This window comes from Elephas maximus, chromosome 13, assembly GCF_024166365.1.
Source record: "Elephas maximus indicus isolate mEleMax1 chromosome 13, mEleMax1 primary haplotype, whole genome shotgun sequence".
Taxonomy (NCBI): domain Eukaryota; kingdom Metazoa; phylum Chordata; class Mammalia; order Proboscidea; family Elephantidae; genus Elephas; species Elephas maximus.
The window spans coordinates 58,795,195-58,812,348 of record NC_064831.1 but is presented as its reverse complement, the minus strand read 5'-3'; the positions used below and the strand labels follow the sequence as shown (position 1 = coordinate 58,812,348).

Genomic DNA, 17,154 nt, shown 5'->3' with positions numbered 1-17,154 from the left:
CTGGAGGGAAGGGGCTGCCAGGACCAGCAAAGAGAAAATCCCAGCCAGGGACAGATGAGGCATTTGCAGAGCACCTATTGTGTGCTGGGCCCTGAGAAAATCAACATGACCCCTGACCCCAGGGGTTCTGAGTCCAAGGGGTGCAACTAACTGGACTGTAAAGTCCACGTGCAGAAGGATTTGATCTTGTTTACTGCTGTATCCCCAATACTGAAACTGTAATGGAAACATAGTAGATGCTCAATAAGCATTTGTTGGCTGCTGGCTGGATGAATGGGTGGATGGATGGATGGGTGGGTAGGTGGGTAGGTGGATGGATGTGTGGATGGATGGATGGGTGGGTAGGTGGATAGACAGATGAATGGATGGATGGGTGGGTGGATGGGTAGACGGGTGGGTAGGTGGATGGATGGATGGATGGATGGGTGGGTGGGTGGGTGGATGGATGAATGGACTAACCAAATGGAAGATAAAGAAGCATGTAGAAAGAGCTCCAACAACAATAGACATGAAATGCCTCCAGATGGGCATTAAAATGGAAATGGCTTTATGGAGCTGGCAACATTTGAGTTGGGGCTGAGGGACAAAAGGAGCCATTCTTGTATTCTGCATATTGTCCACCAGTAGACTGGTGAGGATATGGTTAAATAAAAGGCAACAGAATGTGAGAGCTAAAATGAACCCTAGAGATCATGTGGTCCAACCCCATCCAATTTTTCCATTTCACAGAGGGGAAAACTGGAGCACAGGAAGGTTAAGTGACTCACCCAGTGTCACACAGCACCTACATGGCAAGGCAGAAATTCAAGCAAGATCTGTCAGCTTCTAGAGCCTGAGCTCTCAGCCACCATTCCAGGTAGCTCTCCTGAGCCAGGGCTCTCCTCACTTTGATGCCTAATGGATTTTTGCTACTGTTCCTCCCCCGACCCCCTCCACCACCCACCCCTCCAGGGCTGGAGAGACCTGAGGCAACTGTCCAGCCCTGGTTAGAACCTCCACTCCTGTAGACCAGAGACAGGAGAAGAAGCAAGAGGAGTCCACCCAAGTGGGTGGTAGGCAAAATGCAGCACCCCAGCCCTGGAAGCCAGAAGCCATGGGAAAGTGCTCTGCCCCAGATAGAGACTAAGCAAGAATCCTGGCAGGGTGGGAGGGGGAGGGGAGAATGCAGGGCTTGAAGGAGCGGATGGGTATGACCCTCCCTCCCCCCATACCAAGCCCCAAATCCCAGTCCCAGAATCAGACTGCTGCAATAAAGCTGAGTTACTAGATTAATTTCACTGTAGGCAGCTAATTCTGAACATAAATTAAACAGGGACCCCAGTTGCCACAGATTGCAAAACGCTTTGTCTTTTTTGTCTGCTGGCAGGGAGCAGGTAAAATGGACATGTTCAGAAGCTCTCCCCACTGGACAATGTGTTGGTTTGTTGAGCAAGATAAGGGCAGGATCCTCTTGAGGAACTCTTGCCTACCTGGGTCCGCCAACTGGACCAGGCCTGACGTTATCTGGGTCCCCAAGCCTGGCACAGTGCTGAGTGCCCAGTCCATGTCCCATGACTGAAGGTCCAATGCTGTCTTGTCTGGTCCCCGGCTCTAGGACCCTCTCCCACACCTATCCTTGCTAACTGGAATTGCCACTTCCTTCCTTCCTCCCTCCCTCCCTCCATTCAGAAAGGAAATTCCCCCAAGGGCTGCTGTGCTTTCGTGGAGTCTAGGAAATGCCCGCTCCCTCGGCTTCCAGCAGGGATGGACATGTGTGGTATCAGCAGAGTTCAATAAAGTATTAATTGAATTAATGATCAAAGAAATCCTTGGAGACATCCAAATGACAGTAGTAATAATACAAGGCACACATACAGAAATACCCCTCTATGGGAGGTCCTGGGTAGTGCAAACTGTTAATGGGCTCGGCTACTATCTGAAAGGTTAGAGGTTTGAGTCCACATAGAGGTGCCTTGGAAGAAAGGCCTGGCTATCTGCTAACAAAAAAATCGGCCCCTGAAAACTATGGTGCACAGTTCTACTCTGACGCACATGGGGTCTCCATGAATCAGAATCAACTCCGTGGAAACTGGTAACCCTCTGTCAGGTGAGCAGGGCAGACCTTTGTGTTCCCATTTTACTGATGAGGAAGTGAGAATCCAGAGGTACAGTGGGGAGAGCCTTGGGTCTGAATTCTAGCTCTGCCATTCGTGAGCTGTGGAATCTTCGTTAAGTCACTTGACTTCTCTGAGCCCCCACTTCTTCATCTGTAAAACAGGGAGGATCATCGTGCTTCCTTCACGGGATCGGAGGTGAGATTCGAGGAGAGCAAGTATCCTAGGCCCCCGAAAGTTCCAGGTGATTCTAACGTGTAGCCAAAGCTGAGACCCGCTGAGTTATGGGTAAACTCAGACTTCTGATGCTCAAGCCAGGTTTCTTTTCTTTCTGCCAGGTGCCAGTGGGGCCCCAAGTAGCTGGCTGAAGCTTAGGCAGGCAAGACTCTGCTTCCAGTCCTGGTCTTCTTGTGGCCTGGATTTGGAGGTGGCAGGCGGCCTGGTGGAGCACAGCAGGAAAGGGGCGGTGCACCTGGGGAGGCCCAAGTGGTTAATTAGGCTCCTGGGCACAGTGCCTGGTCTCTGGAATATTCATAAGGCCCTTCCAGCTGTGCCAGGCAATCAGGGTGCTGATTGCGCCCCATCTGCAGCTTAACATTCCACTCCAGAGAGGCGAGAGCTGCAGCTGAATGTTAACTAGGGAAAAACCAGGCTGTGGCCTTCACAACAGGAGCCCAAACAAGAGCCCCGGAAGACAAATCCACGCCTTCAGATATGCCAGCCAGCCAGCCTGTTCACCAGCATCATGGGCAGTGGAAAGAGTCCTGGATTCAGAAATCAGTGAGCTGGCTTCAGGTCCAGCTCCTCCCTTGACCATCTCTGTGCCCATCCCTGCTGTGTCAGTTTCCCCAGCTGTAAAAGGGGACAGCTTGCCTACCTACTGAGAAGATCATGACCGAGTGCTGGAACCAGAGACTGTTTTTCAAAGGCTAAGCATTACTACTGTTGTTCGTAGTTGTTGTGGGCATGGCTTCCTACCCTGGGAGAAAGTTTTTAATCACAAATACAAACATCCTTGGGAAGCTGGCTTTGGAAAAAACTGAACAAGGGGTGTCGAGGGAAGTGTCTAAGCCTTCCTCTGAAGGCTCAGCCTCGAGGCAGGGATTCGAGGGTCCTGGGTGAGTGCCGGTGGCGTACTGGTTAAGTACTACGGCTGCTAACCAAAAGGTGGGCAGTTCGAATCCACCAGGCGCTCCTTGGAAACCCCGTGGGGCAGTTTTACTCCGTCCTATACTGTTGCTAAAAGTCAGAATTGACTTGACGGCAACAGGTTTTGGGTTTTTTTTTTTTTTTTTTTTTTTTTTGATGAGTTCTGTTCTTTTCTGGCCCAAACCTCAGAGAAGTAAGAAAGGAACGAGAAGGCATACCTGACAACGGAAAGGAAATTTGTAGAGAAGAACTGTGAAAGCAGACATGTTTTCCTGTGGCCTTCTGTTTGTCCAGGACAGCAATATGGGGCCATTCAGTGTAGGAGTGAAAGTGTGCCCCACAAGTTCATTCTGAAAAGTGGCACAGCCTATAACTAATGAGTAAAACAATGATTTGGAGTTGCCAAGAAATAGCCAAAATAGTTTCTGTGCTTGTATTGAATAATATAGGAAACTGTTTTTTAAGGAGATTTCTATCAAGTGGGGGAAAAGCTGGAACTGAAAGAATATAACTTTTTTCTTTCTAGAACACTGGCCAAGGGGGAACAGCTCATCAAAGGGGTTCTGAATTTGGTGTTTTTATTATTTTTGTTTATCAGCTCCTCCTGTCTTCCCTACTGGGAGTCCCAGGATGGTGTAATCGATTAATGGGCTTGGCTGCTAACTAAAAGGTTGGAGGTTCAAGTCCACCCAGAGGTTCCTTGGAAGAAAAGCCTGGCAATCTACTTCCAAAAACTCAACCATAGAAAACCTCTTGGAGCACAGTTCTATTCTGACACACGTGGGGTTGCCATGAGTTGTAGTCAACTGGAAGGCAACATACTGGCAGCTCTCCCACCCAGCACCAGGCCTCCCCAGGCCTGCAGGCTCAGCCCTGACCACAGGGGGCAGCAGACTGGCAGCCTAGGCTCGGGCAGCATGGGAAGGCCAGAGTTGCCCTGCTTCTTAAGCAGATCTGCCTTGGGGGTGGGATCTTGCTCCACAAAGTCCCAGATACCAGGTCCTGCTTCAAACAGAATGAACCACCCAGATCATTTAGTCCATAGCTGCCTACCCCCCCACCCAATCAAAACTTCCCTCCACCCTCCACTTCCTTGCTTTGGGCACTTCGATTTTGTTTGGACTTTCTACAGCAAGCTCATACCTATGTGTTACTCCAGGAGACTGTATTATCAAGATACATAGGGAGTGCCGATGCTCGTGGTATACAAAGAAATCCATCAGATGAGCAGTGCGGCAGGTAAATCCTGTGGGTGGGGTCCCCGCTGAGGAGGGGCTGCCCAGGTGAGCCAGGGAAACTTGTCCCCCTCTCTGGGCTGGACAGCCTCTGAAACCACACGCTCTCTATACACCTCTGCTTTTACTGACCCCCCCTCCAAAAGTACAGAACATTAAGCGTTAATGGTAAGAAATTTAGAAAATATAGCTCAGGAAAAAGAAGAAAATTAAAGAGCACTCACAATCTCAAAACTTGGAGATAACTGAGTTATCTTTTAGTGTTAGGTGTATATTCTCTCAGGCTTTTCCAGATAGAAAGATGGATACACAGATATTTTAAAATGGGATTAATCACATTTCACCTTTTTTCCCCCCACTAACAGTGTGTCATAGTTTTCTATCATTAAACATGCCTCTGCATCAGTGGTTCTCAAAGCGTAGTTCTGTGGCTCCCTGGGGGATCCCTGAGACCTTTCTGGGGACTCCATCAGGTCACAACTATCTTCACAATAAACCTAAGATGTCATTTGCTCTTTTTATCTTGTTCTCTCACGACTGTGCAGTGGGGTCTTCTGGAGGCTGCATGATGCGTACTATTACAACAAGCTGAATACAGATCAGCCACTGTGGCTGTCTTCTGTTACGTCAGGCAGTGAAGAGACTTGCAAAAACCTAAAACTGTGCCATTCTGCTCACTACATGTTTGGTTTGGTTTGGAAAAATGTGGTGTTTTTTTTTTTTTCATAAAAATGTTTTTTTATGAGAACATGAAATTGGTTTATCATTTTTTTTCAGTGACTTTCTAAATAAATATTTATAAAAATGTCTTCTATTTAATTTGCATATGCTAAATACTGACAGATATAACCCATATAACAAAAGCTCTTTGGGGTCCTCAATAATTTTTAAGAGTGTAAGACTGAAAAATTTGAGAACAGCTGCTGTACACAGTTTTAAGGGCTGCACAGTACCTCTCTGTGTAGATGTCCCTTAATTTGCTTGCTCATTTCCTTACTGATGGGCCTGCAGGTTGCTCCCAAGTTTTTGCTACTACAAAAATACTGCAAAAATCATCGAGTACTGATGTCAGGTGAAAACGTCTTGAAATGAGGTGAAGAGACAGAAACCAACCTGTAATATGAGCCATCATCTTCAGACTATAATTAATCAAGGGCTGTAAAATAAATTGTAGCACAGAATGTGGACAAATAAAGTTGAAAAAATATGTGTACACAGAATACACATGTATATATACACATACATATTTTTTTTATACATATACACACACACACATATATATACATATACATATACACACACATATATATATATCATATATCATATATCATATATATATCATATATTTCTGTAGAGGGAGACTCATATTCTGTAAAGAGGGAATATACATTCTTTCTGCTGCCCATGGAACATTTACAAAATCTGATCATATTCTAGACCAGTGCTACTGACCACATAAAACTCTTGTTACCACTGTGGAAACTGAGAGGAAGAGTTTAGAAACTTTCAGGCAATTTGGCATAGGAATTTTATTTCTGTCAAAAATAATAAAAAACGAGGTTTGTAAAAAGATCATCGAGTATAAAAAAAAATGCTGCAAACATTTTTTTATATATACACGGGAGAATATTTCTATAGGATAGATTCCTAGAAGTGGGATTGTGGGGCTCATGGACACATGTCTTTCAATGTTAATAGATACTGCCAAGTTGCCCTCTGAAAAGGCTGTTCTCATTTACAGCTCCCCAAGGTGTCTCAGGAGTTCCTGGGTAGTTCAGGAGCCCTAGTGGTACAGTGGTTAAGAGCTACAGTGAGCTATGGCTGCTAACCAAATGGTCAGCAGTTCAAACCCACCAGCTGCTCCTTGGAAATCCTATGGGGTAGTTGTACCTTGTCCTATAGAGTTGCTATGAGTTGGAATTGACAGCAATGGGTTTGGGTTGGATGGGTGGTTCAAACAGTTAACCCACTCAATTGCTAACCAAAAGGTTGGAGGTTGAGTCTACCCAGAGTGTCTCAAGGAGCCCTGGTGGTGCATGGTTAAAATGCTCAGCTGCTAACTGAAAGGTCATGGTTCAAACCCAGCAGCTGCTCCTCAGGAAAAAGATGTGGCAGTCTGCATCCGTTAAGATTACAGCCTTGGAAACCCTATGAGGCAGTTCTACTCTGTCCTATAGGTCGCTATGAATCAGAATCAACTCAAGGGCAATGAGTTTGGTATGGCTTAGAGGTGCCTGGAAAGAAAGGCCTGGTGATCTACTTCAAAAATCAGCCATTGAAAACTCTATGGAGTGCAGTTCTGTTCTGACTGGTTCAAGTGTATCAGAGCACCTGTTCTCCCACACCTTTGGCAATACCGAAGATTATGAACCTTTTAGGGTAAAAGTTACAGTTTGTCTTCTGTGAACTGATTATTCACATCCTTTGCCCATTTTTTTATTGGGTTCTTTTTCTTATTGATTCTTCTGGAATTCTACATATATTCTGGACAGGAATCTTTTGTCTGTTATATATTGCAAATATTGTCCTCAAGTATGAGGCTTGCCTTTTCGTTTTGTTTAAGGTATCGTATTGTAGTACAGAAGTGTTACTTTTTTTTTAATGTATTTAAATCTACTGATCGTTTCCTGCTTTTGCGGTTCTTATCTTGCTTAGGAAGCCTTTCCCTCATTCAGTGATCCATGTTTTCTTTTTTGTTGTTGTTAATGTTTAGATCTTTAATTCATCTGGAATTAATTTCTGTTACAGTGCAAGGCACTGACCGTTGGCTCTTGCAAGGTATAAAGTAGAGCCTGGCAGGGTGCCAGCCATGGGCTTGAGCCTCACTGAGAACCAGTCCACACGTTCCTGGTGGCCCACAGGCCTGCTGTGGATGGAGCAGAGCAGATAGAAATCTGGGGCCATCTGGTTCAGGGGCAGAGGCAAGCTACACTTGAGAATCCCTCCAAATGGTTAGCGCTGCTGTGGGCATTTGCAAGGGCGAAGAGCAGAGCTCACAAATTTCCCAAGAAACGTCTCTAACACAATGAGTGGTTTACAGGAGCTCACTCACCCACCTTCCCACTTGCTGCCAATATCACAGAAGTAGGCAGAGAAGAATTTATTATCCTCACTTTACAATTACAGGAATAATATGGCCCAGAGAGGTTAAGTGACATGCCCAAGGTCACACAGCCGGCAACTGGCAGAGCCCACTAGAACCCTCGCCAAGTTGGATGCTCCTCAGACCTCTGCCCAGAAGTACAAAGCCTCAGGCTCTGTCCTTATTGTCACTGCAGTGGCCCCTTTCAGTGGCAAGAAGCATCTGGACTAAGCCTCTTCTAAATCTATGCTCCCCCCATGTGGGTAGGAGAGACTGGAAAAATCCCTCCTCCACTACCAGCTGATGGTGAATTTCGAGCACCAAGGCTTCCCCAAACACACACCTCCTCCTCCCCCTGCAGGTTTGACGGAGGGTGGGGGTGGGGATGAGTCAGGCCTGGAAGGGAGAACTCAGCTATAATCAAGTGGGGCTGACAGGAGCACTTACCCTGAGGCTCGTGACCTCCAACAGGTCTCCTGGGACTCCGCTTGAAGGACCACAGCTTAAAATTTTCATGGTCTAGGCTTTGCAGACTTAATTTGCTATATTCAGGTAAGCAGCCACAGAAGGGGAAAAACAGATGGGGGTGAGGGAGAAGGTATTTCCAGTCTCTGAGTGGAGAGCTCCCAATGTTTTTCAATGGGCATGCCATTTTCACACTGCCCAATGGGCACACAGGAGTCCTTGGGTGGCACAATGGGTAAGCTCTAGGCTACTGACCTAAAGTTTGGCTGTTTGAACTCATCCAGGTAAGACAGGCTTGGTGATCTGCTTTTGAAAAGGTCAGAGTCATGAAAATCCTATGGGGTTGCCATGAGTTGGAAGGGACTCCACGGCAACTTTTTTTTTTTTTTAAATATGACCATGGCTAGGTCTTCATCCCTTTCAGCTCCAAACCAAAAGAACACCCAGAACACAAAATTGTAGAGCTGGACCTGGTCTCAGGGGTCAATATTTTCCAAACCCTTAGGTTGATGGGGGAGCCCTGGTGGTGCAATGGTTAAGAGCTATGGCTGCTAACCAAACGTTTGGCAGTTCGTATCTACCAGCTGCTCCTTGGATATCCTATGGGGCAGCGCTACTCTGTCCTACAGGGTGGCTGTGAGTCGGAATTGACTTGAGGGAAATGGGTTTGGTTTTTTTTGGTTTCAGGTTGATGCATGCTGAGGGGCAGTAACTTGTCCACATGCACACCTGGGGACAAGGTGTGGGGACAGACTTCAGGTCTCCTGGATCCCATGTCCGCACTTGTTCTGGTGAATCTCAGGGCAAGACACAGTCACTGAACACATGACAAGCGAGTAAGAGGTGGCAGAGATGGGGAAACTCAGAGATGATAAGGGCCGCAGGCCCTGTCACAAGTGACCAAGGAGGCGCTCGCTCTGTCCTAGGGCTGCAACCAGGGCTGGGATTCTCCGGGCAACCCAGGGAGGTGTGGGACCACCTACCTGCTCCAGGGGAATGACGAGGAAGGAGCCGCCGCCCGCACTCTCAGTGACAATGGCCAGGAAGCGGGCATTGACGGCGCAGAAGTGGTTATCATGCACATTCTTGGTGATGGGAATCCCATCGAAGCAGTGCTCCCGGTTGGCCACCTTCCCATAGACATTCCGGAACTTGGAGCTGTGGTATTGCGGACGCCAGGACATCTGTGGGTGCGCAAGAGAGACATGGGTCAGGCTGATCACTGCTTCAGGCAGGGAAGGGCGCTGGGGAGAGGAGAGCTGCTCATCAGGGCGCAGGAGGTGAGCGAGCCCTGGTGCCAGTCCTGAGGAAAGGGGCAAAGGGTAAGGAGCCTCCAAAGACTCCTGTGCAAGATAACTTACTCTTTTAAAAAAGTACTACAACACCAAAGGCTCACTTAAGGGCATTCGCACTTTTACTTTTTCTTCTTCTGGCACACACGCCCATTCCACCTTCCAGAAAGGTTGTAGGGCCCTTCTACTACCAAGGAACATGCCATGTGGTAGAGAAAACCATCCGTCCAACAACACGTATGGGCTGCCTCAATTCGGTCTGGGAGGTGCATTCAGAGCAGGGTGGGTACTCATAACGGGGAGAGGCCACTGTGACTGGGCCACTGGGGGGTGTCCCCTACGTGCAAGGAGGCAAGACCACCTATTACCATCCCTTCTCTGAGTCTCTCCAGAGCTTCTAGTCCACAAATGCACCCTCAGAAATCCCTTAGTCCTTTATTATGGATTGAATTGTGTCTCCAAAAATAAGTGTTGTAATCCCTAACCCCTTTGTTTTCTGAGTGGTCAAGTGCTACAGCTGCTAACCAAAAGGGGGGCAGTTTGAATCCACCAGGCTCTCCTTGGAAACTCTATGGGGCAGTTCTACTCTGTCCTATAGGGCCGCTATGAGTCTGAATAGACTTGATGGCAACAGTTTTGTTTTTTTTTTTTAACATTTTCTGATGTAACACCTTTGGAAACTAGGTTCTCTTTACTGTGTTAATGAGGCCATGTCAGTGTGAGGTGTGCCTTAAGCCAATCAACTCTGAGATATAAAATGAGCTGATTAGGCACAGAGAAGGAAGCAGATATGGGAGAAGACAGACGCCAGGCCATGTGAAGATCACCAAGGGACTAAGGGACAGAAGCTAAAAGGAGACAATGACCTTCCCCCACAGCCATCAGAGACAAAGCCTTCCCCTAGAGCCAGCACTCTGAATTCAGACTTCTAGTCTTCTAAACGGTGAGAAAATAAAATTCTGTTTGTTAAAGCCACCCACTTGTGGTGTTTCTGTTACAGCAGCACCAGGTAACTAAGACAGTCCAATGCATTATGGTGATGACAATGACTATCATCATCATTATCATTTTCAGGCACAGAGAGGCTAAGTGACTTGTCCGAGGCCACACAGTTAAAGAGTAGGGCCATGACGTGACTCTTAGGATGATACATCTGATGCTTTCAATACCAGATCACACTTTGGAGCAACCAGGTTTCTCAACGTATGGTCCACAGATCACCTGTATCAAAATCATCTGGAGTGGGGAGGTTTGTTAGAAATGCTGATTCCTCAGCTCAAGTCCAGACCTACTGAATCCAGTAGTTTGAGAACAGAGCCCCCAAATCAGCATTTTAATCCAGCTTGCTCCCCTACTCCACACTAGTGAGTGTGAAGTAGTTTTGAGAGCCCCTGCCTAAGAGAGCAGAGTGGAACCCCTCCCAGGCCACTATCCCTGACACAGGCTCTACCACCTAACCAGCTAATTGATGTTTGGTTGGCCCCTACAGCAAGTCTGCCCTGTGCTAGGCTAACAGAGAACACACGGGTGGAAGACTGAATGGGCCGAACAAGACAGATTCCAGCTTTGCTATAGCATGGCACCTCCTACCGGGAGGTCCTGCAAACAGTCACCATTGAACAGTGAGCCCGATACAGTGCCTGACCCAGCCCTGGTTCACCCCTAGGCCTGGCACACAGCAGGGGCTCAATAAGTGCTTTTTAAATTAATATGCTTCTTGCCCAGCAGACTTTGCCCTTACATATCCCTTCCCCTTCCTGCCAAGTCTCCTGATCTGCCTTGAGTCTCCCACCTCATCTCAGAACAGAAAGGGGCAAGCGAATTTCTTAAGATGAATCTCCAAGGGGAGGAAGAACAAAAGGAAACACCACAGCAGAATCAGGAAACCAACTCTGGGAATCTGACTGAGTACAAAACCTGGCATTTCATTTAAACAAAGCCAGGAATTAAGCCACAGTTTATCGAAGGAAGAAGTTCAGAACCCAATAAGGAGAATCCCAGGGAAGCCTGCTCGCCTTCAGGCAAATCCTCTTCCCACCTGCTCTCTGGACCCCACACTGCTGCCCCAGTGGTTTTCTCTCTGCTCCCCAGGTCCCAGCCATACCAGTAGCACAGCTCCCCACACTCTCAACTCCTCAGGTCCCAGCCATACCAGCAGCACAGCCCCCCACACCCTCTGCTCCCCAGGTCCCAGCCATACCAGCAGCACAGCCCCCCACACCCTCTGCTCCCCAGGTCCCAGCCATCCCAGCAGCATGGCCCCCCTACATCCTCCACTTTCCATCCTTCCCTGACTTTGCCCTTGCCGGTCCCCTTTCCAGCCTGCCTTTTCTCTCTGCTGAGTACTGCCCAAGACTGTTCAGGACAAAGGCACGCAGGAGACCACAGAACGGGAGCCTGGTCTAGTCACTTCTGGCTGTGTGGTCTTTCTGGGCATCTGGCTCCTCATCAGGATTGCATCAGCGATTCTCAAAGTGAGTCCTAGGAGGTCACCCAAGGTTCCTTTATGCATGGTACAGAGATGAAGTTTTTAATTTTAGCAGTCATGTGTTTATTTTAATGTGCACTAGAAAAAATATAACTTGCATGCCAGACTCCTGATTTCACAGATATTATTGCTAATGACACTTGAAGGACTAAGGTGCGCCTCACCCAAGCCATGGTGTTTTCAATCGCCTCATATGCATGCGAAAGCTGGACAACGAATAAGGAAGTCTGGAGAAGAACTGACACCTCTGAATTACGGTGTTGGCGAAGAATATTAAATATACCATGTACTGGCAAAAGAATGAATAAATCTGTCTTCGAAGAAGTACAGCCAGAATACTCCTTAGAGCCAAGGATGGTGAGACTTCGTCTCACATGTTCTGGACATGTTATCAGGACGGATCAGTCCCTGGAGAAGGACATCATGCTTGGTAGAGGGCCAGCGAAAAAGAGGAAAACCTTCAATGAGGTGGGCTGACACAGTGACTGCAACAATGGGCTCAAGCATAACAACCACCATGAGGATAGTGCAGGACTGGGCAGTGTTTCGTTCTGTTGTACATAGGACCACTATCAGTCGGAACTGACTCAGCAGCACTTGACAACAACAACACTGCTAACAAGGGGAAGTTAAAAAAAAAAAAAGAATCAATTCAAAGAAATACACTAGGTAAATCTAGTACAGATGGTTCATGGACCTGGCAAAAATTCAATCTGAGGTGAGAACGCTGGAAATCGTTCTGGTAGAACATTCTAGATTCTACAGTTTCCATAGTAGAGAAAGAAGGTGCTGAGCTTGCCCATTCCAACCTCCCATTCCTTGCTGGTGCAGTTCCTCTACCTGGAATGCCTTCTCCCTTCTTCTCTGCCCAGCCACAGCTTAGCCTTCAGGACCTGACTCGAACCTGAAGTGGGAACTGCAAATATCCCTGTTCTCCAACATGGGGACTGGAGCCCTGACGGCACAGTGGTTAAGAACGCAGCTGCCAACCAAAAGGTGGGCAGTTCGAATCCACCAGACACTCCTTGGAAACTTTATGGGGCAGTTCTACTCTGTCCTACAGGGTTACTCGGAGTCAGAATTGACACCACGGGTTTGGCTTTTTCTACAATGTGGGAAACTGAGGCACAGGCAAGTTCAGACAGTTATCAAGGACAGAGTTGACTTGAACCTGATCTTTCTGACTCTGGAGACCACATCATATTTTTTCCAACTTTTTATTATGAAATATTTCAATATACAAAAAAAGTTGAAAAAATAGCCTAACAATCATCTACCACTTAAATTAACAACTGTTGACATTTTACATAATTGCTCTATCTCCCTCTATGTCTGTGTGGTGCAGTGGTTAAGAGCTCGGGTGCTAACCAAAAGGTTGGCAGTTCAAATCCACCAGCCGCTCCTTGGAAACCCTATGGGGCAGTTCTACTGTATCCTATAGGGTCATTATGAGTTGAAATCAACTTAACGGCAACGGGTTTTTGGGGGGGAGGGTTGTGTGTGTGTATTCCTTTCTTTCATGGAATCATTGGACAAGAAATTACCAACTTATGACTTCTGCCCCCTTATTGCTGCAGTGTGCATCTCCTACAAAGGAGGGCAATTTCTTACATAACCACTTCACCGTTCTCACATCGAAGGAAGCTGACAATTTTTCTATACCATCTAATTTCCCAGTCCATATGCAAATTTCTCTAAATATCTTTTACAGCTATTATATTTTTTTTGCATCAGGATCCAATCAAAGGTTCATATGTTGCATTATTTAATCAAGAACATGCCCATTATACACATGTATAGCTACATACACGCACACAGTCACGCATCGCTTAATGGCCATGATACATTCTGTGAAATAGGACGTTGTGTGATTTGGACGTTGTGCACATGCCATACTATGGACGAAGGTCCTTTCAGGCATTTACTTCCAGAATGAGGTTTCGTCCATATTAAAAATTCACTGGGGCAAATAACCTCCCTCTACAATTAGTTTCTTTTTGACGATGACGGCAACACCATTCCTCGTCAAGTTGTCATTCCCAGCATAGTAGACTATATGATTATCTGATTTAAAACGGCCAGTGCCAGTCCATTTCAGCTCACTAATGCCTAGGATAACAATGTTTATGAGTTCCATTTCATTTTTGATGTTTTCCAATTTTCCTAGATTCATACTTTGTACATTCCAGGTTCTGATTATTAATGGATGTTTATAGCTGTTTCTTCGCATTTTGAGTCGTGCCACATCAGCAGATGAAGGTCCTGAAGGCTTTACTCCATCCACGTCATTAAGGTCGACTCTACTTTGAGGAGGCAGCTCTTCCCCAGTCGTCTTTTGAGTGCCTTCCAACCTGGGGGACTCATCTTCCAGCACTGTATCAGACAGCGTTCCGCTGCTATTCATAAGGTTTTCACTGGCTACTGCTTTTCAGAAGTAGACTGCCAGGTCCTTCTTCCTAGTCTGTCTTAGCCTGGAAGCTCAGCTGAAACCTTTCCTCCATGGTGACCCTGCTGGTATCTGAATACCGGTGGCATAGCTTCCAGCATCACAGCAACACGCAAGCCCCCACGGTATTACGAACTGATGGAACAGTATCATTAATATCAGACACAAGCAAAATTTTGCTGAAGATCATTCAGAAATAGCTGCAGCAGTATATCGATAGGAAATTGCCGGAAATTCAGGCCGGTTTCAGAAGAGGACGTGGAAGAGGATATTATTGCTGATGTCAGATGGATCCTGGCTGAAAGCAGAGAATACCAGAAAGATGTTTACCTGTGTTTTATTGACTATGCAAAGGCATTCGACTGTGTGGATGATAACAAATTATGCATAACATCGCAAAGAAAGGGAATTCCAGAACACTTAATTGTGCTCATGAAGAACCTTTACATAGCTCAAGAGGCAGTTGTTCAGACAGAATGAGGGGATACTGATTGGTTCAAAATCAGGAAAAGTGTGCACCAGGGTTGTATCCTTTCACCACACCTATTCAATCTGTATGCTGAGCAAATAATATGAGAAGCTGGACTATATGAAGAAGAACGGGGCATCGGGATTGGAGGAAGACTCATTAACAACCTGTGTTATGCAGATGACACAACCTTGCTTGCTGAAAGTGAAGAGGACTTGAAGCACTTACTAATGAAGATCAAAGACCAAGGCCTTCAGTATGGATTACACCTCAACATAAAGAAAACAAAAATCCTCACAACTGGACCAAGGAGCAACATCATGATAAATGGAGATAAGATTGAAGTTGTCAAGGATTTCATTCTACTTGGATCTACATTCAACACCCATGAAAGCAGGAGTCAGGAAAGCAAAAGACAAATTGCATTGCGCAAATCTGCTGCAAAAGACCTCTTTAAAGTGTTGAAAAGCAAAGATGTCACCTTGAAGACTAAGGTGCTCCCGACCCAAGTCATGGTGTTTTCAATCGTCCCCTACGCCTGTGAAAGCTGGACGATGAATAAGGAAGACGGAAGGAGAACTGATGACGTTAAATTGCGGTGTTGGCGAATACTGAATATACCATGGACTGCCAAAAGAAAGAGCAGATCTGTCTTGGAAAAAGTACAACCAGAATGCTTCTCAGAAGCAAGGATGGCGAGACTGCATCTTATATACTTTGGATGTGTTGTCAGGAGGGATCAGTCCCTAGAGAAGGACATCATGCTTGGCAAAGTACAGGGTCAGTGGAAAAGAGGAAGACCCTCAACAAGATGGATTGACACAGTGGCTGCAACAATGAGCTCGAGCATAACAGTGATTGTAAGGGTGGCGCAGGACCGGGCAGTGTTTCATTCTGTTGTGCATCGGGTCGCTACGAGTCGGAACCGAATGGACAGCACCTAAGAACGACAACTACACAATTAGTTTATTTAGGGTTTCCACAAATTCTGCTGCTGCCCCTGCATCAGCACTCACAGACTCACCACTTCCTTTCACACTATGCAGCGAAAAACATTGTTTGAAGCTCTTGAACCACGCAGAGCTAGCTAGCCCTAAACTCGATATCTTAGTCTGGTCCTGATTTTTTTCTTTAAGAATCTCAAAGAGGCTTCATGCCTTAGCAGTGACGGTCAACATGCTGAGGGGGGTTCGCTTTTGTGTTTGGTCCTCAGTCCGTGTCATTAGCAATTTCTCCGTATCCGATATAGGTCTGTCTCGCATTGTCATTAGCCTTGCAGCTTTCAGTGGAGCCAAGCCTTTAGCAGCATGGAGTATTTTTTCTTTGTTTTTGAGGATCTTAATGATTGTCAAGTGTGACATGCCTAAATCTGATATGTCCCATTCTCTGACCAGGATTTCTGAACTGTGTTATAACCTTATGGGACCGCGGACGTATATGCAGTCAGACATTCCCTGAATGGACGTTATGCAGTGCACGACTATATATATATACATATATATCCCATTTTGTTGTGCATGGGGTCACCATCAGTTGGGTGCCAACTTGACAACAGCTAACAACAGCAAATGTATATATACACGTGTGTGTGCACATGTGTGTATGTACGTGTGTATTTTTTTAATGACATTGGATTTTTGAAGTGACTGAGTCTGAGTTGTCTTAGGAAATTTTCCAGGGACTTCTCTCATGTTGCCTAGTGGCATCACTGAAGTCATTCCTGGGTCCCACATAAACTTTAGGAGTCAAGCCTAAAGACTTGATGAGCGTCATGGATTGAATTATGTCCCAATGTGGGTATCAACTTGGTTAGGCTTTGCTTCCCAGTATTGAGTGGTTGTCCTCCATTTTGTGATTGTAATTTTATGTTCAGAGGATTAGGGTGGGATTGTAACACCACCCTTACTCAGGTCCCCTCCCTGATCCAATGTAAAGGGAGTTTCCCTGGGGTGTGGCCTACACCACCCTTTATTTCTCAAGAGATAAAAGGAAAGGGAAGCAAGCAGAGAGTTCAGGACCTCATACCACAACAAAACAGCACCAGGAGCAGTGCACATCCTTTGGACCAGGGGTCCCTGTGCTTGAGAAGCCCCTTGACCAGGAGAAGATTGAGGACAAGGACCTTCCTCCATGGCCGACAGAGAGAGAGCCTTCCCCTGAAGCTGACACCCTGAATTTGGACTTTTAGCCTACTTTACTGTGAGGAAATAAATTTCTCTTTGTTAAAGCCATCCACTTGTGGTATTTCTGTTACATCAGTACTAGGTGACTAAGACAATGAGATTTAGGTTAAAGATGTCCCCATAATTAATCACTTGGCTTTGGCAGGGGTGAGGGATGGAGAAGAGAAGGCAGAGGGAATAGTGTGAGTATGTGCTTGGCCCAGCTGGAGACACTGAGGGGGCTGGGCTCTCCAGAGGCAAGAGTCTGCTCTG

General features: G+C 46.5%; 1 protein-coding gene across 1 annotated transcript in view; it reads right to left on the bottom strand.

Moving 5' to 3' along the window:
• Positions 1–17,154, bottom strand: part of CORO2B (coronin 2B) — a 173,188-nt gene that overhangs the window by 77,734 nt on the left and 78,300 nt on the right. The window contains exon 2 of the mRNA XM_049905817.1: positions 9,008–9,208. Within this exon, the coding sequence (XP_049761774.1) occupies positions 9,008–9,208 (201 nt within the window). The remainder of the gene's footprint in view (positions 1–9,007; positions 9,209–17,154) is intronic.